This window comes from Centropristis striata, chromosome 5 (genome assembly GCF_030273125.1).
Source record: "Centropristis striata isolate RG_2023a ecotype Rhode Island chromosome 5, C.striata_1.0, whole genome shotgun sequence".
Lineage (NCBI taxonomy): Eukaryota > Metazoa > Chordata > Actinopteri > Perciformes > Serranidae > Centropristis > Centropristis striata.
The window spans coordinates 7,111,681-7,134,629 of NC_081521.1; the positions used below are offsets into that span (position 1 = coordinate 7,111,681).

Below are 22,949 nucleotides of genomic sequence, written 5' to 3' on the forward strand. Positions count from 1 at the left end.
ACCGGTAATGGTTTAAATGTCATTTAAAAGAGTATTTTCATTTTATGCTAATTTATGCTTACATTTCAGAGGCAGATGTACTTTCAACTGCACTTTTACTTTTACTTCACAAATATAGATACTATTTTTTTTTTTGTTTTTCCAGATTTTTACACAGAAACCAAATAATCTGTTCATATAGTAGAAATTATAGCTCAAAGTACACAAATGAACTATTAAGTTAATTTTGAACCCAAAAGAAACAAAGGAAACATCAAATCTGATCTTGAAAATTATGTTTCAAAAAACAGAATTTTAAATATTGTAAATATGAATACAGGTTGCAAATATAACATATAACAGATAATATCTAGTTCAATATTTTATACTAAACATATTTGACAATATCACTCAGTAATGTGCCGGTGGTTTCATGGACTCTGGAGGGTTAATGCATCAATAATTGCAATGCATTTGCACAATATAATAATATAACAATGTCAGAGGCCATTCAGCAGAATGACTACTTTCTGAATCCAAGTAAACTTTTTAATGCAGGACTTTTACTTATAATGGAGTATTTTCAGAGTGTGCTAACGCTACTTTTACTCAAGCAAATGATGTGAATCACTGTGTCCCACCAGTTAACAACATCATTAACTCCAAACACACTCCCAATAATTGCATAGGACTTTATAAATGTGTCATTCTCCCTATCTAAATGAACCTTGCTTAGTAGAGGAAATGCCTGATTAGGGCAAATTACTTTTTATTCTGTGTAAACACACACACACACACACACACACACACACACACACACATATACATTTTCAATTATTTAATGTAGTTTTAAAATCTCTCTGTATGTGTGTACTGATTTAACCTGCACACTGTAAGCCTTTCATTCCATATTAGTGTTACACTGGTGTATTCTTGATTTTCTTGCATAGGGTATCTGCAATATTGACACTTTAATCGCTACTTCTATACTTGTGTATGCTTCATACATTTGTTGAACTTGTCTGTGTGTTCTTCTGCTAGTGTGGCACCTTTTTTTTGCTGATTGGATAGATCGCTAAATCCAGCGACCTTTTCTGGTGTTATTGGAGACTTTTGGAGACTCGTTCTTACTCTTCTTAATGAGCTGCGGGGGTCAGCGGCTCTTCTTAATGAAGAATAAGAGTAAGGAGGAGTTGAAGCAGCACAGTCCTCCTGCAGCAGTCTCTCCCAGCCGCAGAGCCAGAGGGGATTGTAACCCCTTAGCTAATAGGCTAACAGTACAGTACAGTGTGTATGTGCTGCTGCTGCAGGAGGTGTTCACTTAGAGATCTCTGTTTATTTGCAACAAGCACCAGACACTCTGTGCACAGTTAGCGATGCCGGTTAATTCACGATCACTATGTTTATGATCAGCGTAGACGCTGTGCATAATTAGCCATGTTGCTTTGTTTATGATCAACTGCTGATGTTGTGCAGTTAGCCCTCTGGGGGATAACTTGTAACCGAGACATGCAGAGTGAGCAGACTTTTGAGAGGGCGTGGCCTGAGACTTTCACGGTGGCCACTTTTTCCCCTAAAGGAAACACGGCTATTGTTCAGAATGGCCCCACCTAGATTGATATACAGGGTCGTCCATAAAGTTGGATTTTATTTATTTTTCAGACACAATCCTCTGTGAATTGTGATTTCATTTTTATTGTGATATGTTTGGAAGAGATTGAGTAATAAAGTTTTGAGAAGATATACACTTATCTGTCAATAATAAATCACATTGTCACAATCATTTCATGGAAAAAGGGTAAAAAAAATATTTTATTCCAACTTAATGGGCGACTGTGTATATATTCTATATGTTCTTGGATCATTATTTTTGATGCTTTTTGTAAGCTGCTTTTTACTGTTGTCAAATTTTTTTGTTAAATCTAACTAAAGCTGGCTGCTTAATGTAGTGGAATAAAAAAAAATACAATATTTGCCTCTTAAAATGTATTGGAGTAGAAGTTTAAAGTTACATAATAGGAAAGTAGACGTACCTGAAAATTTTGCTTAAGTATCCTACTTGAGTTAATGTACTTCGTTACATTCCACCACTTTCATTTTGCACTGAAGAGTCGAGGGTAATTTTTTAGTATTTGGCAACTGTTAAGATTTGCACTTTACACTACAGTTCAGATTTACAGTTGATTTAGATTTAGTTTTACGATTTTTATCTATTAAAATTTTAACCATAAACACTAAAATGCAAAAAAAGGCAAATAAAGTATTTGCATCTGCACACAAACCTTTGCAGGATTACACATGCTTGCTACGTTTAACAGCAGCCACATAAAATTGTAATAGAAAGTTCATGTAGAAAAACATTAATTTTTTTCCTCACCTTCTCTTTGAAGATAATCTCTAGAGTTTATGGTAATAGGGATTTATCTGCAAGCAGCTCCACTCTTAACCCCAGGTGATTTAACATGTCTGTTCCCTTTGTTGGCTCCCTTTAATGTGTAAGTAGAGGTGAAGTCATTGAGTAAATAGAAAGGGCTATGAATACATTTTCATCTTATCTCCACACATAATTTCCTTTAAAAAAGACTGCCTCAGCAGCTTGCCTTGGCCTCAGTGAGTACTCTATTGGCAGCGGGTCATTCAGTGTATGCAAATGACTGATATTCAAGTGAAGGATGGAGTTGAATGTGTACATGGGAGCAGCCTCTGCTCTTTGATGAGACAGTGTGTAGCTTGTAAATTGTAAAAACAGAAGTAGGTGTAGACATTGTAAATCAGTGGCGGACTGTTTGAAGGGCGAAAAAATCAACAGGGCACATTCTGCACAACATGGAGCCCCACCAGCACGCTAAAAGCTATGATGCATCATGTATGATGAAATAGTACTTATCTTTGATTACGATAAGCATTAAGTTAACCCTCCATCTATTTATTGAAAGTACACACGTTTTATTTACAGTAATAACTTTATTTATATATGATATGTAGACAAGCTGAGAAAGCCAGTTGAAAGTTCAATCATAGGAGCTTTCACAGTGTGCCATTTATGTTTCTAGACCATTTTTAAAATGTGAATTTTCTTTCTACAATGAAAACTATTGCTATTTTTAATTTACATGCAACTAGACTGTTTTGTAGTTTTATTATTTATTATTATTTCTGCTGTTTTTGTGTGTATAAATGGTAATGTGTGTATAAATGGTAAAAAAAAAAAAATTTAAATGGTACGTTTCCATAGAAACCTGTGTCTTTTGTTTGTATTTTGGGTTCCTTGCAGCTTTACACTTTGTTAATTAAAATAAAATGAAAAATCTGACTGATAGCCAAGTTTGTGTGGAGAAAAAGGAACCATGCATGTGATGTAAAGACAGACTGAAAGATGCTAAACAGAGACAGAAACGAATCCATAGGAAGTTGACAAATTTCAACCAAAATCTCCTGGACTTCAGAGGTTTAAAAGGAGATCCAGATCAACGTAATTAATGATATGGTATTGACAATTAAAACCATCGAACCAAACCATGTAAGGGGGTCTGGGGGCATGTCCCCCGGGAGAAAATTTGTACATTTTTAAGTAAAATGCATCAATCTTGTGCACTTTGAGAGCTAAATGAGTGCAAACTCCTCACATTTGTCATTACAACGCCAAAAGTAAAGCAACGCCTCTTTTGCATTCCCCGTTCGATGGCTACCAACCAAAGAAATGAACGTCTGCACCTCATTAGCTAAGCACAACAGATTTTTTCGGTTTGCCATATTCTTGCTCTAGAGGGCACATCATCATAATTTGTTGTATGAAGGAGCACCCTAGAAGGGAGTCAATCATTTTTTTCATGTGTAAAGGGCAGCCAATAAGACACTTTCTCTCGTTTTCACCATCTAGGGGGCACTTTAGCAACACTTTTTCAACCATGGAGGTACCAGAATGGCACTAAAAGGGCACTCATTAAGGCATGTTATAAACATTTTTTTATCTAGAGGGCACATCATCATGATTTATTGTATGAAGGGGCAACCGAGAGGACATCTAATCATTTTTTGCACGTGTAAAGGGCAGCCAATAAGGCACTTCCTCTCGTTTTCACCACTCTTGAGGGCACTTTAGTGCGATTTTTCCACCATGGAGGCATGAGGGGGGGCGGTTAAAACAAGCAGCCAGATGGAATCAATTGTTTTATTATCAATGAAACAATAGAAGTGTGTATTGTTGTGTAGTGTGTATGTAATTAACTAGTACATTGGCACAGAGCTGTAAATTGACACTTGATATTTAAACAGTTAACATGAAACATTTCACAACAACATTAAAAAAAACAATTTTTATAAGTAAGAATACACTAATTCTAAGTATTTTTGGGTTAGTTAAGATTAGATATTTTTACTTGTTTTGGAAAGTCTTGACAAGACACATTTTCTTGTTCCATTGGCAGATAATTTAGCTGTTTTTAAGCAAAATACACCTATTTTTTGTACTTTTTTTCTTTTTTTTGAGAGGTGGCTTTTTGCAGTGTAGTATTAGTTTGTTCATTGGTTTTATGTCATCTTGATTACTGTTCAGTTGTTTGGTCTGCTGCATCCCACAGTCGTTTAAACAAATTACAAGTGCCTCAAAAACAAAGCTGCAAGACTTGTTCTTGGTTGTTCTCCAAGAACTAATGCAGTCAAGGATAGATATCTGCTAATGTACTAATATACTTGCATAAAATAATTAATACTCAGACTCCTAAATCTTTTTATAATAATATAATTTACCACTCAAATGCTCATTCTTATAACACTCGAGGGGCAAATGGTGGACTTTACTTTACTCTACCACTACCTGAGACTGTCTCTTTGAAGTTGTCACTATTTTATAGGTTGATTGAGCTTTAGTGGTGGTTTTAAGAGAAGATTAAGAATGTATTTGATTTCAACACCTTAATTATATTGTCATTTTATTAGAGTGTGGTTGGGCTATGTGATACAAGACTGTATAATGCTTTCTTTCTTTTTTTTATATCTCTAACTCTGTTTTGGATTGAGTTTTTATTACTATTTTATTGTTTTACTGTTTTTAGTATTTTGTTGTTTTCATTGTTTTTATTTATACCTATTTGTGTATGATTTTATTCTATTTTAATAACTGTACAGCACTTTGGTCAACTGAGGTTGTTTTTAAATGTGCTCTATAAATAAACTTTGACTTGACTTGACTTACTTTTTCTTTTCTTTTTTTTTTCTTTTTTATATATTTTTATAATGACTTGAGTTGTCACCATAAATGCTTGTGGTACTCTATTAAAAATTATTATTAAAAAATTGGCGTCAGCTAATTGGGATTCTACGGAAGCTCTAAACGGCCATGCATTCATATATTTTATTCCCTCCGTTTTCTCATGAAAACGAGTTAATTTTATTTGTTTTCTCAAGATCTCGAGAAAATGATGTCATTATCTCAGAAAAACAATTGAAATTAACTTGTTATCACGAGAAAACAGAGGGAAAAAAATATATGAATACATCTCCGTTTAGGGTTTCCGTAGAATCCTTTTAAATAAACAATAAACAATTTCTCTCATGTTATGTTTACTATATAACTTGGTCTTGGGGCATTGAAACAAAGTCACTTTGTGTTTTATCCATTCTGAGGCATCAGGATGGGCATAAAAAAAAGTTGTTTTGCTAGTTTTTATTTGAAATTGAAATGTTTTTAATGCTAATCTCTCTCTCTCTCTCTCTCTCTCTTTTGTTTCGATGTTTGGTCAAGATGGGAAATGCCTCCGAAACATTTCTGCTTGTGTCCAGAATATCGAAAGAGAATGACTTCCTTATGGGAACTCTCTACACCATTTTTGGTAAGTGTTTTTTTCTTTATCTGTGTGAAAGTGTGTTCAAATCAAACAGCCCTAATACATCACGCCACTCTGTCTCTGTAGGTGTGCTGTCGATGCTGGGAAATGGGATCCTTCTGTTTGTGGCCTATAGAAAGAAGTCCTCCTTGAAGCCGGCTGAGTTCTTTGTGGTGAACCTGGCCATCAGTGACCTGGGCATGACAATAACACTGTTCCCACTGGCGATCCCCTCAGCCTTCACTCACATGTAAGTCCACCTTTCAAGTTCTCCACATCTCTTTCCTTTGTTGCTATGACATCTTCTCTGTCAATATTTTCCAAGGACAAGGAAAGAGGAGAGACTCACAAAGGGTGGAAGGCAGGAAAAGGTTGCAGGGGTGTAGCTGCAATCAAGGCAACAGATGTCATGTCTTCGTTGTTTATGGAGAAATTGAGGGTTTTAACTCTCTGGAGTCCACGAAAGCTGTAAACTACATGAGGCCAGTTTCAGTTTGATGATGATATACCAAGTAAAACTGGAGACAAGCTCAAATATGTTTAGTATAAAATGATAGAACTGGATGTAACCCTCTTATATGTTATATTTGCAACCTTTGTTCACATTTGTAACATTTCAAATTCTTTATTGAGCATGATAGTGTTTTGAAAGTGAAAAATAGATTCAAAATCACATTTTATGTTGGACTAAATGACTAAAAAAGACACAAAATGACCAAAAAAAGACACAAAATGACTAAAAAAACACACAAAAAGACACAAAATGACAAAAAAAACACACAAAAAGACACAAAATGACTAAAAAAAGACATAAATGACCAAAAAAGACACAAAAATTACTACTTTTTTTTGTCATTTTTGTGTCTTTTTTGGTCATTTGTGTCTTTTTTTAGTCATTTTGTCACACAAAATGAAAACAAAAACTAAAAAAAAGACACAAATTGACTAAAAAATATACAAAATGGCCAAAATTGTCACGTTAAACAAGACACAAATAAAAAAGAGTCCCACTAGAATAAAAACCGGAGTTGGATGACAGGATCACACACAATCACAAGATCACATTTATGTTGGTTTTTCTTTGTTGCTTTTTGGTTCAAAATGTTGATCCAGTAAGTCAGAATGAAAAAAAATTATTATTATTAGGTCATATAGGTGACCTTTAAGTGGTGTATACAGGCAGGATGAAAAGGATTAAAAATGGACAAAATAGCCCAAGACTCCATAGAGTTAACAGTTGACAACTGGCAATTGAGAGCTGACAGCTGTGAGAATTAATATTAATCCATGTGAATTTGAGTGGTTGTAAATTCATAAAGGATTTTATATTTTCCTAGCAGGAGGAGGTCGTTGGAAAAGCCTTTACAAAGTCACTAATTTACATTCACATTTAGATTTCATTCAGCAGACGCTTTTATCCAAAGCGACTTACAGGAAGAAAGGGGAACAATCAAGGAATAGTACAATAAGAGCCGTTAGTGCAGCAATAAGTGCTAGTGGGGATTCTTTAAGGAGTAGAGTTGTGGTGTGGTGCTAGGAGAGAAGATCTGGGTCTTCAGGAGGTTTTTAAAGGACTTAATAAACTTATTGGGGCTGAGATGGATCAGACAAAGGAAATAAAGGCAACATTTATTGTGACTTTTTTTAATCTGGCACACAACAAATACCCCATTGCAAAAAACTAACACTAAAACTAATAAAAACTAAGCATTTTCCAAAAAATAAAAACTAATCAAAACTAGTAAACTCACATTAAAAACGAATTAAAACTAACTGAATTTGAAAACAAAAAATCACAACGAAATTAAAACTAAAACTGATGACAAATCAAAACTATTATAGCCTTGGTGCAGTACCGGAAACAACTTTGTAGGCCAGCATGATATGATAATGGAGATAAAATATAATAATATAGTTACACACAAGGGTGTAACGTCCAGAGCTGCATGGTGCCGAGGGGAGCTGCAGATTGAGGTGATAAATTGGTCCATCACTTTGAGTGACCGCTTTCACAAGGTCACATCGTTTTCACATTGTGATTTGATCTACTGTTATTAAATGTATTGATATAAGCCACTTCAAGCTGATTGGTGGACTTTTTTTCACCCTCTCAGGCAATCAAAGTGCAACTAACCCATGGGCATATAAAGAGAATTTGGTAATGTAATGGAAAATCTGAAGAGACAGCAAACGTTTCTAGAAAGACAGCCCAGTGTGGGATTTATAAGTTATAAGTATCACAAAACAGATACAATGTTCAAGATACAAAAAAAAAGGTCCTTGGTTTGAACAGCAAGTCCCCAGTAATCCTAATTTCTGGTGCTATTATAATTTATGTTCATGCGTCAGGTCTCTTGCTTTCCTGTTATTGTTCCAAATGGTGCAGTGGGATTTCCTAAATCAGAGCTGCTCATATCTTAATCAAGCAGAAGTTTCCTGTAAAGAGAATGTGACTGTTGGTCAGATTTCTGTGTGTTTGTCAAAACATATGTAATGCATTTTAAATTGCTATATGTCTGATATTTTAATACATCTTCAAATTAATACACAAAACATCCCCCCTCTGAGGCGGGGTCTCATTTCCTTACTTTGTAAACTGCTCAGTGTCACATGACGTCAAAAATGTTTGTCTTCTGCGTATAAAATTTCTCTGACCTTTTATGGATTTTCCACACTGGGGGCCCATAGAGCATGTGTAGTGGAAAATCTCAGGAGACAACAAAAGTTTCTAGAAAGACAGCCCTGTGTGGGATTTATTGACAAGTATCACAAAACAGATATAATATTCAAGATACACAAACCAGGTCCTTGATTCGAACAGCAACTGCGCAGTTTTCATATTTCTGTCACTATATACCTAATGTTCGTGTGTCAGGTCTCTTGCTTTCCTGTTATTGTTCCAAGTGGTGCAGTGGGATTTCCTAAATCAGAGCTGCTCATATTTTAATCAAGCAGGAGCTTCCTGTAAAGAGACTGTGACTGTTGGTCAGATTTCTGTGTGTTTGTCAAAACATATGTGATGCATTTTAAATTGCTATATGTCTGATATTTTAATACACCTTCAAATTAATACACAACACATGCACACAAGAGAAAACTGTTTTGGCTCTTGGCTAACCTGCATGGGTAGAAAATTATTTGATAATGTAGCTCTTCTAGATTTTTCCAAATTTGACTGAATTGATCACATTTTGAGTCATTTAACAGGGGTTGTGACATTCCAAGCTAATTTTCATCTTAATTAGCTATTCTCTAAATTAATATACATGCTTATAAGTGGTTGAAAAAGCATTTACTTCTTTCTTCTTATTTCATCTTTAACCATCAACTTACATTTGAATACACAGCTAAATAAGTGAAGGTTAAGCGGAAATGGAAATCTGAAAATTAAAACGATCATAATACAATTTCAATGGGTCCTATGGAGGAGCATAATGTCTCCATCACATATTGTCACACTGTTAAATTAATCGCCTAAGTCATTTTTTGTCAAAATAGTTTTTTTTTTTGCCTAAATCATCTCCTCATGCCACCTATGGTAAAATCACCTACATCCTCAGTTGATCAGATCATGTGATTTTATCCCTTTAAGATAATGGCCTATGTCAAGTGTGTGACTTAAGTGGATTTATTATGCCTAAGTCAAAATAAAATGTGATTTAGGCAATTTTTTGAACATGCCTTTGTGACTTAAGCAAGATATGGTAACATTTTATTTTGAAGGTGTCTACATAAGAGTGACATGAGCATGTCATAAACATGACATGGGATGTGTCATGAACATTAATGACACTTTGAAGTAACATTAATTCATTCATGATACTTGTCATGTCATGTTTATGACAGGCTTGTGTGAGTCTTATGTAGACACCTTCAAAATAAAGTGTTACCATATCTTGCTTAAGTCACCAAGGCATGTTCAAAAAATTTCCTAAGTCATTTATTTCTCTTAAGTTACATAATTTAAACACAGTGTTATTACTATACCAATAGACATCCTTTGTTACATCCTTTTTGAGTGAAATGATCAATAAATGTCATATGTTACACTTTTAGTGAAGTTTTTTGTGTTTCCCGCAAAACTTGAAAAAATTAGTGAGGCGATTATTTTAACAGGGTGACAATATTTTTTTTTAGTAATGCAAATATACATGGCACTTTGTCTCTTGTTTGTCTCCTGCTTCATCCCTGCTTGCTCTGATCCCTAAAGCTGATAGTGACCGGGTCAAAACGCATCACTGCTGGCTGTAATTGTATGTGACCCAGGGGAAGGTCAGAAGCTGCATCACCTGTTTAATCTTCTGGGTTTAATTCACCAGAAAGATTTGAAATCTGTCAGTAACCAATCTTCTCTTCTTTTCCTCTCTCCATCCAGGTGGCTGTTTAATGAGTTGACCTGTATTATCTATGCCTTCTGTGGCGTTTTGTTCGGCCTCTGCAGTCTGACCAACCTCGCGGTGCTCTCCTGTGTCTGCTGGCTTAAAGTCTGCTGCCCAAACTATGGTGAGACAACCACTCTTTATGCTTAAACCTATATTCTATGTAAACTATCACAGTAAAACAACACTATATATATATATATATATATATATCATTTTACAATATTTTTGCCACTGTGCTTGGACTCAATTTGGCAGGGATCCATTGCGCTTTATTATAACCCTCTGGAGTCTCCAAAACTCCAAATCCAGACTTCTTCATGACATCCACAAACAAAGCAGCGTGGAGCCCTACTGTAAATTTACCTCTAAAGTTCTGGCTGTAAACTCCATGAGGCCAGTTCCAGTTTGATGATGATATACCAAGTAAAACTGGAGACAAGCTCAAATATATTTAGTATAAAATGATAGAACTGGATGTAACCCCCTTATATGTTATATTTGCAACCTTTGTTCACATTTGCAACATTTAAAATTCTTTATTGAGCAAGATAGTGTTTTGAAAGTAAAGAAAAAAGATTCAAAATCACATTTTATGTTGGACTAAAGGACTAAATAAGACACAAAATGACCAAAAGAGACACATAAAGAGACAAAATGACCAAAAAAAGACACAAAATGACCAAAAAAAGACACAAAAAGACACAAAATGACCAAAAAAAGACACAACAAAAGACTCAAAATGACCAAAAAATACACAAAATAACTTACAATTAACAAAATGACTAAAAAAAGACACAAAATGACCCAAATTGTTACGCTAAACGCACAAGACACAAATAAAATAGAGTTCCACTTGAATAAAAACCAGAGTTGGATGACAGGATCACACACAATCACAAGATCACATTTATGTTGGTTTTTCTTTGTTTCTTTTTGGTTCAAAATGTTGAGCCAGTAAGTCAGAATAAAAAATCAATTATTATTATTCGGTCATATAGGTGAGGTTGTGCTGAAAAAAATATATACCAACATGGCATTTAAACATTTTTAAGTGTTGTATACAGGCAGGATGAAAAGGATTCAAAACTGGACAAAATAGCCCAATAAGACGCTCCGAAGCCTCGGTACAGTCCGTCCCATCACTACTTATGGTTAATATTGGTATTTTGTGTTCTAGGCCAGGTGATCTGCCACAGAGGTGAACCATTTCCCCTGAATAAAAGACTTCATATATTACTTCCCTGAAGCCAAAAGCCTTGAACCTAAAGGGAGAAATTCTAATGCCGTGAGGCCAGCAGCTCAAGGACTTGTTAGATAGTAAAAGCGGCCATGCTGCAGTAATGTTAATGTTCAAGGCCATGCTTTAACCTCTTCAAACAGCGGAATATGTAAATAAGGAGCTGTTTTACAAGGCCTTTTAATTTACCCCATTTCCTTTTTTAATGTATTCCCCTGCAGGGTCTTCTTTGAAAAACTCACAACCGAAACCAGTTATTGGAATTACATGATTCCCTGACTGCATGTTTTGGATCCATCTATATTTTCAGTGTTTACTAATGAATTTCAATGTGTGTTATTCCCCTGCTAAAAGGGTTTTGTGTGTTTCCCCTGCTAAAAGGGGTTTTTAAGGAGTTTTTCCCTGGCTGATGTGAGGGTCTAAGGACAGAGGATGTCGTACCAGTCTGAGAAGCCCTTTGAGGCAATTCTGTGATTTGTGATTTTGGGCTATATAAATAAAATTGATTTGATTTGATTATTCATCATCAAGAACAGAGTAAAGCCTAATTTCATGTTAGCCACAAATGGCCTCTTCAGTTTCAGCAGCTCTGAAAGGGATTTTGGTCGAATGGCCGAGCTAGCCCTGTGACTATGAGTTGTGAACAACAAATGCATCTACTGATGATGATATATGTTAACAGTTACTCTAAATCAGGGGTCTCAAACTCAAATTACCTGGGGGCCGCTGGAGCAGTATCAAAATGACCAAAAAAAGACACAAAATGACAGGAAAAAAAACCTAAATTACTTAAAAAAGACACAAAATGACCAAAAAAGACACAAAATTACAAAAAAAGACACAAAATGGCTGAAAAAACAATAAATTACTTTAAAAAGACACAAATTGACAAAAAAACACAAAATGACCAAAAAAGACACAAAATGACCAAAATAGACACAGAATTACCAAAAAAGACACAAAATTATTTAAAAAAGCCACAAAATTACTAAGAAAAAGACAAAATTATTTAAAAAAGACACAATGATTTAAAAAAAAAACACAAAATGACCAAAAAAGACACAAAATGACCAAAAAAGACACAGAATTACCAAAAAAGACACAAAATTATTTTAAAAAGACACAAAATTACCAAAAAAAGACAAAATTATTTTTTTAAATGATTATTATGAAAAAAAGGCACAAAATTACCAAAAAAAGTAATTAAAGGGTCCTTCCACACACAACACGGTAAAGTGCCATTTATATAAAACTCACATTAAACTTTCATATCAAGGTGGGGGCCACAAAATATCATCACGAGGGCCGAAATTGGCCCGCGGGCCTCGAGTTTGAGACCCATGCTCTAAATCCTATTTTATTTAGCAATAATAACCAGTATTCAAAGTGTAATAAATGGGTAATAACCATCGGTAATAACAGTATAATTAAGGAAGTCCCAATCCAGCATTATTTCCTGATCGGTGTCAGTTTTTGATACGTTGCTAACCTAAATATGAGCAGCTGTACTTGTTAATTTGCCTACAATCATAAACTAGACAGCCAAACATCAAACACCTCCTTTAATCTCCCAACAGATAAATTAAATCTGACTGCTGCTGCTGTAAGAAGCACTTTCAGGTTATAATTGAAGCATCCATCGTCCAATTAACTATTGACAAGCTTCATGTTTGTAAATTAGTTTTCATTAACTCTGATGTAATTTGTTGTCTTGGAACACAAAACTTGATTTAGCCAACGCCATCTATAATGTAGCTTTAAGGATTTTTTTTTACCTGTCAATATATATGTTTTGGTTAACAATTATACCTTCTCCAAAGAAAACAGAATGACAATTTGAAAATCCTTTTCCACCTATATATATATGCAATATGAGGGCAATACTGCAAAAAAAAAAAAGAAGTTAGTCTAAAAACAAGATAAAAACAGTAAATCTGAGGGAAATGATCTTGCTGCATGGACAGATAATTTCACTTGACAAGATTTCTTAAATTAAGATTATTAAATCTAGAAATAAGCATGTTGAACACTTAAAATAAGAAATTAACTCTTAAAATAAGATAAATTAAATGCGATAAACTGGCCCGAGCAGAGTGACCTGACAATTATTTTCTAAATTAGTTTCTTACCAAGATAAAAAAATCTTTAGATTTATAAGTGTTAAGTGAAATTATCAGTCCATGCAGTAAGATAATTTCCCTCAGATTTAGTGTTTTTTATCATGCTTGCAGTTAATTTCTTATTTTAAGCGTACAACAGGCTATTTCTAGATTTAATAATCTTAATTTAAGAAATCTTGCATGCAGCAAGATAATTTCCCTCAGATTTAGTGTATTTATGTTGTTTTTAGACACACCTTTTTTTGCAGTGTGGTTCTGGAATCAAACTCCTGGAGGGTCTTGACCCTCGCCTTTCTGGCAACATGGTCTCACAGGAATCTGTGGAATAGCCACGGATTCGCTCAAATTTCCGTGAAACTGACATGGATTTCGCTACAATGACTGTCATTAACTTGCATTGTAGTGAAATGTCAGTTTCACGGAAATTTGAGCGAATCCGTGGCTATTCCACGGATTCCTGTGAGACCAGGTTCCTTTCTGGAGTTGCCCATGGTGTGACGCACTGGATGGGTGTGGGGATTCTTACCAGCCTCTGGTTGAGTGCCATTGTGTTTGATTTCTCCCAGAGGGGCGAGTGGGTGGTGGTTCCCATTTTTAAGAGTTCAAGTATCTCAGGGTCTTGTTTACTGAGTGGGTAGATGGAGTGTGGGATGAACAGGGCGATATGGTGCGACAGTTGACGTGAAGAAGGAGCTGAGCTGGAAGGAAAAGTCCATGAACACTACAGGCCAAAAGTTTGGAAGCAACATAAATTTTATGTTCTTTAAAACCAGTATGGATTCTTTGGATTTCTGCATGTGTTTACTGCATGATCAGACTTTACCTTTATTGAATTGAACCATTTTCCTCCATTGGCCTTCAGGTATACATTGAAGTTAGCAGACCATTGCTGAATAAATGTTAACAACAGAAAAGAAGGACTTAGTTTTAGGGTTGAGAAGATTTTGAAGAGTCCCAACTTCAGTGCAAAAGTAAAAAAAAACAAATCACAGTTTGCATTAATCACTTTAGCTCTTTGGCTTTTGAGAGTTTGGATATAAAAATCCCAATAAATCTCAACTGTGTTCATATCTCTGACAAAAGAAACAAGAGTTCAGATTTACACAAGAAGGATACACAAAGTCTCAGCAATAAAGCCCCAAAGTCCTGATAATTATAGTAAAAATGTGTTCTAATAAGTGACTATTTATATAATAATCACCTTTATTTTGCTGCAAAATATAGCAATGAAACTATGATTCTTTTTTGTACAAATTTGATCTTGCTGCGAAAAGCGAAAAGGATTCGTCTTCGTTTTGAAAGGAGTCAGCAGAGGCGGTTTATGTAATTGATCAGGATGCCTCCTGGCCCCTCCCAATGGAGGTTCTCCAAGCACGTCCAATTGGAAAGAGGACCCAGAAACACACTGAAGAGCCTCGGGTCTAAGGACTGGAAACTGTTGCTGGGGAGAGGGACATCTAGAAGCTACCTTGGTTAGCTATAAGCCCTCGGTAATTGAAAGAAAATGGATAGATTACGTGTTGTTGGGTTCAAGGACGATATGAAACCAGTAAACAAGTTTAGCGATTGGGTTGAAAATTATCATCTCAAACATCAATTTAGATTCCCTTTTACTGGCTGTTCACTTAGAAAAGCCTTCACATATCACATTATCACATAGATAATGTCATGGTTTAGTTCAAGGTCCACAGTTGACATGTCAGATGTCAATACACTTCTGGTCACCTTTTTTCAAAACATGCAAGCATAAGTAGCAGCTGCAAGAGTTCTGTTTACATTATAATCCAGAGGAGATTAAGGTAAACACTTCTCTATAAACAAATCCACCATCAGAGCTCAGAAGATGAAAAACAGAGGTGAATGGAACAGAAGACCTTGGCCTCATTTATATATTTATTGATAGACATCTTTGTTGGCCATATCACAAGTATAACCCTGATTCTGAAGAAGCTGGGACATTGTCTGAAGCAGGGGTCTCAAACTCACGGCCCACGGGCCAATTGCAGCCCTCGTGACGATATTTTGTGGCCCCCACCCAAGTTTAATGTGAGTTTTATATGAATGGCACTTTAACGTGTTGTGTGTGGAAGGTCCCTTTAATTACTTTTGTTGGTCATTTTGTGTCTTTTTTAAAATAATTTTGTCTTTATGTAGTAATTTTGTGTATTTTTTGGGTCATTTTTTAAATAATTTTGTGTATTTTTTGGTTATTTTGTGTCTTTTTTGGTCATTTTGTGTATTTTTAAATAATTGTGTCTTTTTTGGTAATTCTGTGTCTTTTTTTGGTCATTTTGTGTATTTTTGCCATTTTGTGTCTTTTTTAAGTAATTTAGTGGGGGGGGGGGGGGGGGGTTCATCATTTTGTCTTTTTTTGGGTAATTTTGTGTCTTTTTTGCCATTTTGATTTTGAGTTTGAGACCCCTGGTCTAAAATGTAAATAAATGAGAATGCAATAATTTGCTCAACCTTTCTGATATATTCAATTTAATAATGTATGAAAATTGATAAACCTTTGTCTTTCCTAAATATATACTCATTCTGTTTTTCTTTTCCTTTTACACGGCATCTTCACATTTCTGGCACTGGGGATATATAAACAGTTGCCTTGCTATGATAAAAATAATGATTGTACCAGCTTAATGTGAGTTACTCAGTAGTCAGTGTAGTTGTTTTACAGTTGGGATTACGATTGAAACCAAATCTGTATATTCCCCTGTTTGCTGTGTATCAGTTTGATGGCTTTGATAAAAATTTCCATGGAGGGGCAGATAAATAATTAAGTAATAAAATCTATTATCACAATTAAAAACAAAGATTGGTTGATGCAGGTGTAATATAAATTAGTTGTATTTGCTAATTAGCGGCAATAAAGAACCTTGGCAACCACCACTGTGAATCTCAACATCAACTCCAAAGAGGCAAAATCAAATGTGCTCAAAATGCAAATGCAGCAGTTAGAAAAACAGACCAATTATCCAGAGGAGCCGTCTTAAAAACCATAACAACGTGTGTCACCATGTACAAACGGCACCAGCAAATAGGAACGAGTCACGAGTTTCAACTAATCCAGTAGAGATGAGACTGATCTACCCACAAACATCCACAGCTGTCCTGTAGCTGTTAATGTTTCACGAGACATTTGTGGTAATTAGCAGTCAAATCCAAAGCAGATTTCAATATTAACGTGCAAATTAATTCTGATGTTGTTAGGGTCTGCTAATTAATGAGTTGGACAAAAAGTAACGTATCCAAACATAGGGCACTCCTGCCTCTGGTAACCATGGTAACCAAGGACTTTCTTGTCGGACAGCACGTTGAGCTGTGACATATCCATCCTGAGATCAGAAATAATGCTTCTGCATGGCTCTAAAATACAGCTGGTATGTATTCTGTTACATTTACACTATTTGATTAAGCAGGCAGAGCATCAATGTGTAGCTCAGTGTAGGGCTGGGCGATATGGACCAAAAGTCAAATCCCGATATATTTAGGCTGGATATCGATATACGACAGGGGTCTCAAACTCAAATTACCTGGGGGCCACTGGAGGCAGTATCAAAATGATAAAAAAAGGACACAAAATTACTTAACAAAGACACAGAATTACCAAAAAGACACAAAATTACTATTTAAAAAAAGACAAAATGAACAAAAAAAGACAAAATTAACAAAAAAAAACACTAAATTACTTGAAAAAGACACAAAATTATTTTAAAAAAGACAAAATGACACAAAAAGACACAATGACCAAAAAAAGACACAGAATTACCATAAAAAGACACAAAATTATTTTAAAAATATACACAAAATGACACAAAAAAGACACAAAATTACACGCATTTAAATAAAGAAATATCTTAAGTAAAAGCTGCAGCTCGCCTGGAGCAAAGATCACAGTGCAAATTTGAACTACAGTCATGGAAAAAGTGATTAGACCACCCTTGTTTTCTTCAATTTCTTGTTCATTTCATGCTTGGTACAACTAAAGGTTCATTCGACAAATATAATAACAACAAAAAGAGCTCATAAGAGTTCAACTAAAGAGCTGATATCTAGACATTGTCAATTTCACGGAAATTTGAGTGATTCCGTGGCTATTCCACGGATTTTGAGTTAAGCAAATCCGTGGCTATTTTACGGATTCCTGTGAGACCAGGTTGATATTTTTATAATAAAAATATTGGTAACACTTTACAATAACCAACTAAATTATGTTTATAGACGGTTTATAGACCAATTATTAACCATTTACAAAGTGCTATACATATTTAATCTTTAAATGTTTCCAACCAATTTCTTAAAGGTATATGAATCATTTCAAAAGCATTAACATACTCAATATGGTGTTAAGAATGTTATAACAAGTGCAATTAAAACTATTAATAAACTATTAATTTAAATTTAATTGTTTGTTAATGGTAAAGTAACTATATACTTACATTAATATGCCATCTATTTGCCATTTATAAATGATTTAGTTATTTAAAGATTAATACATTATGTATTTTCCATTCTAAATGGTCTATATATGGTTTATAAATGATGATTAAACATTGATAAACTGTCTGTTTACCATTTATAAATGATGTTTATTGTAAAGTGTTACCAAAATATTTGACCTTCTCTCTGGTTTTGTATTGTGTCGTGATGAAACCTGTGATTTAAACCCCTCATACCAATAGATAACGGTTTGTCTGTGATAGACCTCTGCATACAAATTGGTATCAGTTGCCAGAAACTGTATATAATTTAATTTCACACAGAAACACTGTGATCATCACCTCTCGGCTGCACGGTAGCTTTACATATTTTTCACACCAGGAATCTCCATCCTGGAGTGCAGCATCCAGGGATGTTCCCATTTATATGTTTCACACACACACACTACCTCACCCTCACACACCGCAGGCGTACACGGAGCCCACGGAGCCAATCTGACACATTCTGTATCAACGGGATTTATAATGCTTGACACGCAAGGTAAAATACTTTTGAAGCAGGCGTGATTACTATAATGGAAAAAAGAGAGAGCAGAAGATGGCATATTTGTTCTGGGAAGAAATGAGCAGAATGTAGCAGAAGACATAAGAAATGTGATGCTGGCAGTGTGGATGAGATATGAAACACAGCTGGAGATCACAACAGAACTAATCAAGGCTTTACAGTCTTTAAACAACTTCAAAAAAATGGGTAAAAAGAGGTCTATTCCAGACAGCAGCAGATTCAGCGCTTGGTGCTAATGGGCACAGTGTAATTGAAGTCAAGGCTGTTTTTAAAGAGCTCCTCTTGTCTGTTTCCCAAAGAAAACCGACTATAATGCAGAGTGTGTAACCCAAGACACTACAAGCTTCACAAATAAAAGTGTTTGAAATGCAAATGAGGATAAATAATTAGGCCTTTATGAGACGTTGCTGCAAGGAACCTTTTAACAAATGCACGCAGAAACACAGACACACTGTTAAAACCAACATGGTCTCACAGAAATCCGTGAAATAGCCACGGATTCGCTTAACTCAAAATCCGTGAAATAGCCACGGAATCACTCAAATTTCCGTGAAACTGACACGGATTTTGCTACAATGCAAGTTAATGACAGTCATATCCCGTGGCTATTCCAACATACAAAGTGATTATGTACATTCACTGAGTGAATATTTAGAAAATAAAACATATATTTCTCGCTAGAAATGTGATCAAAATACATTTTTATGCAGAAACAAAGTCAAAATATGAATTTTTTCACTAAAAATGAGAGAACTGTCCGCCATGTTTTTTGTTCTGACCGCCGGGACCTTGAAAGTCACGTGACTTGGAACAAACCAATAGGAACAAATATCAATGGGATGGCCACAGGATATGACTGTCTTTAACTTGCATTGTATCAAAATCCGTGTCAGTTTCACGGAAATTTGAGCGATTCCATGGCTATTCCACGGATTTTGAGTTAAGCAAAATCCGTGGCTATTTCACGGATTTCTGTGAGACCAGGTTCGTTAAAACATGCTCTGCTCTTGTTTCTAGACTAGCTTAAACACTCCAGCGGACAGCTCCACTAGTCAGACACACACATTCTCACCAATACACAATCAACAGGGACGGAGGTTTAGACAGTAATTGCAGACGTGCAGCGGCAGCAGTTTGAGTCCATCGTACTGTCGACCTCCTATTGACAAGAGAACGGCGTCAGCAGCAGTTAGACATGATGGAGACATGCTGATGAACGGCATCAACATGGAGAGTAATTGCATTGGCAGTCTCACCTGCAGGCAATAAGGCACCTTTTTTTTTTTTTAAGTGGGAGTTCGATTTTTTTTACATTCCTTTATTTGACTGTCACTATTTCTGCATTTCCTCTGCATGCACTGTAATAAAAAAGCGTTTTTTAGGGGGTTTTTTTACGGTAAAAAAAAAATGGCAGCTGTGGTTACCAGAACTTTACCGTAATAAATACGGTACGATACGATATAAGTAGACAAAATGAATTTGCTAGAAGTATTAAACGCTATTCTGCCATATAATTGTCAAGAAAATACTTTATAAATGCTGCATAAATTAAATATTTGTCTTAATAAGCCTCGGATTGGTCGACAGACCTAACCCAGTCATTTTTATTAATTAGTATTTTATTATTATTAAGTATTTTGCCCAGATTAAAAATGGGTACAAAGAATAATACAAACAACTTCATTTAGAAAACTGGGGTAAATTAACATTTGGTGTTTCGCAGAAAAAGCTAAATAATATTTGTAAAATGTAAAATCCTGAACAAAACAAGCTCAAAGAACACTGAAAATAGTGGTGGCAAACAGTTCCATGTAGTCCTTTATAAACATGAGAAAAGTGATAAAGGACCTGTTTTTATGCGGTAAAACCAAAAATGTAAGAGTATAAGGTTACCGGGGGAACGGGGAGTAAAAAAAAAAAACATTTGCTGACACAAGGATCAGTTTCTGCGTGTGGAATTATTATGAAAAGGCTATCACATATAAATTAAACATGGGCAACTGTATCACTTGTCAAAGAACAATAAACTCTAAAATCAGAATTAGAAACACTCACATTTTTTTAAATATGAACTGGCTTCTATGCTGCTGTGAAAGAGGAAAAAGTTAAACGAGAATGTAAAAAGATATCCTACCAGGAATATTATTTAGTACATGGAGTCTTTTCCCATTACTTCTTAGAACTGATGAGACAGTAAAATACTTCTACAAATATTTCTATTTCAGCTTAATAAACAGCTTTGCCTTTTTCAGCTCTCCCAGGATTAGCCAACGTGGTTGAGTCGGAATATCAAAGCTGCAAAATGAAATAAAAAAATAAATCTAAGTCTTTAAAATCTACCAGGCTGACTTCCTTGTTGATAAGGACTTACACACTGATACTAAAGAGCATGTTTAAAAACCATTCTAACTAACTATTCTTCTAATTCACAATTCAGTTTGAGTTCCTATTTTAAGGTCACAATTAAATTAAATTTTGGGTAAGACTTACAATACAATAACCCTCATTTATAAATGGTAAACAGATTATATTTAAATATTTAATCATCATTTATAAACCATAGGCCATTTAGAATGGTAAATACTAATTGCCTTTTGACCTTATACTTAATTCTGCTTAACGATGACCTCTTGTCCTCAGTAGTACACACTCTAGAAAAAGCACAATCACATCAATTAGTGTAAAAATCAGATGGCAGCATCTTGCTAAAGTCAATCAACAGCTTATCTCCAGACCAAAGTGGACCAGGTACAAAACCTGATCAGATTTTATGGTTAAAACTTGTTTATTTGTGCTTAATAAGATTTGTAGATTGATATTCTGATCGAATAGCCTTTTTCTGTTGTTCTTCCAAAGAGAGGGTGTAAATGTAAGAAAATAAAACGTTTTATACACTGGTGAATTAATTGTGTAAGACAATTAAATAAACCCATTATTTATTCAAAAACTACTTCCTACAATGCTTAGTTTTTGTACTTATCAGGTCCTACTAATCCTAAATATCTAGGAGAAACTAACAATACATACAAAAGCTTGGGTCTCAAGAAGTTAATATAAGTTTATAGTTACTTTACCATTAACAAACAACTAAATTATTAATAGTTTTAGTTGCACTCATTATAACACTTTAACACCATATTAAGTATGTTAATGATTTTCTAAATGACTCATATACCTTTAAGAAATTGGTTTAAAACATTTAGATTAAATATGTATAGTACTTTGTAAATGGTTAATAATTGGTTTGTAAACCATCTATAAACATCATTTAGGTGGTTATTGCAAAGTGTTACCAAATATAGAATAAACTGAACTCACGTGAAATCAACAGTGCTCAGATCATTTTACCGTAATATTAGAAAAAGTTGCACCGTATTTATTACAGTAAAGTTCTGGCAACCATCTGGCAGCTGCTGTTTTTTACCGTAAAAACAAACAACAAACCCTTTACAACAAACCCTTGTAATTGAAATGAATAAATACTAAACCATTTTTAACTTTTGCGTCACAGTCTTGCCAAAATATCCCTGAGCAAACCATAAAAGATTGTGTTTAAAGGTTCATCTGATGAAATACAAAATCTCTTGGCAGGGGATCTTGAGAGCGTGAGGCGAGATGGGGGAGGGAGATGGAGAGTGCCTCTTCCTTCCAGTCTTTTATTAGTTTTTTGTCACGGCTGAAGTACCCCCTGATGACAGACAAATTAGCCCCCACTTGGTAATCCAACAGCCGAGCATGGACCTGGCTCTTCCTATTAGCTTTAATCTACAGCCACCGATGACTGCTGATGAACTTGTGATCAGTGGATCGAAGTCAATTAAACAAAAAGGCTGAGGCTGGATAACTCACAAACGTGGCCTTTCCCAAAAGGACAGGATCTAATGACAACTGGGAGATGAGCTGGGAATAGAAAAGGGAAGAAGAGAATGAATAGGACTTGGTGATTTGCTGTACAGTTTAAGAGGACTGACTTACAGTTAACTGCTAACAGAATCGATACAGGCTCTCTGTCGTCATGTTAAGTGGTGTTGGCTGTGAAAATTGACACCATTTCAGGCACAATTGGCATGAAATAGATCTCAATCACCGTCAAAAATTACATCTTTCACAATATATGGCAGTATGTGAAATGGTACATATAGTGAGCATGGTGTAGTAAAGGGTAAAAGCTGGTGTCAGCATTTTCATTCATGGAGTGACTGTTTTCTCCTTGCGTAATAAAAACCTGATTTATAACTAATGAGTCTATACAGCCAAGACCACATGCACTGTACAAAGTAAGCTATACAACAGGGGTCTCAAACTCTAATTACCTGGGGGCTGCTGGAGGCAGTATCAAAATAACCAAAAAAAGACGCAAAATTACTAAAAAAAAGACACAAAATGACCAAACAAAAACACA

At 35.1% G+C, this 22,949-nt stretch overlaps 1 protein-coding gene across 2 annotated transcripts in view; it reads left to right on the forward strand.

The window, feature by feature from the left end:
* opn7b (opsin 7, group member b) overlaps window positions 1–22,949 on the forward strand; it is a 102,439-nt gene that overhangs the window by 71,309 nt on the left and 8,181 nt on the right. The window contains exons 2-4 of one of the 2 annotated variants that reach the window (XM_059333941.1): window positions 5,723–5,810; window positions 5,892–6,054; window positions 10,180–10,307. In XM_059333941.1, the coding sequence (XP_059189924.1) occupies window positions 5,723–5,810; window positions 5,892–6,054; window positions 10,180–10,307 (379 nt within the window). Of the gene's footprint in view, window positions 1–5,722; window positions 6,055–10,179; window positions 10,308–22,949 lie in introns of both variants that reach the window. The other variant, XM_059333940.1, reaches the window with a different exon arrangement.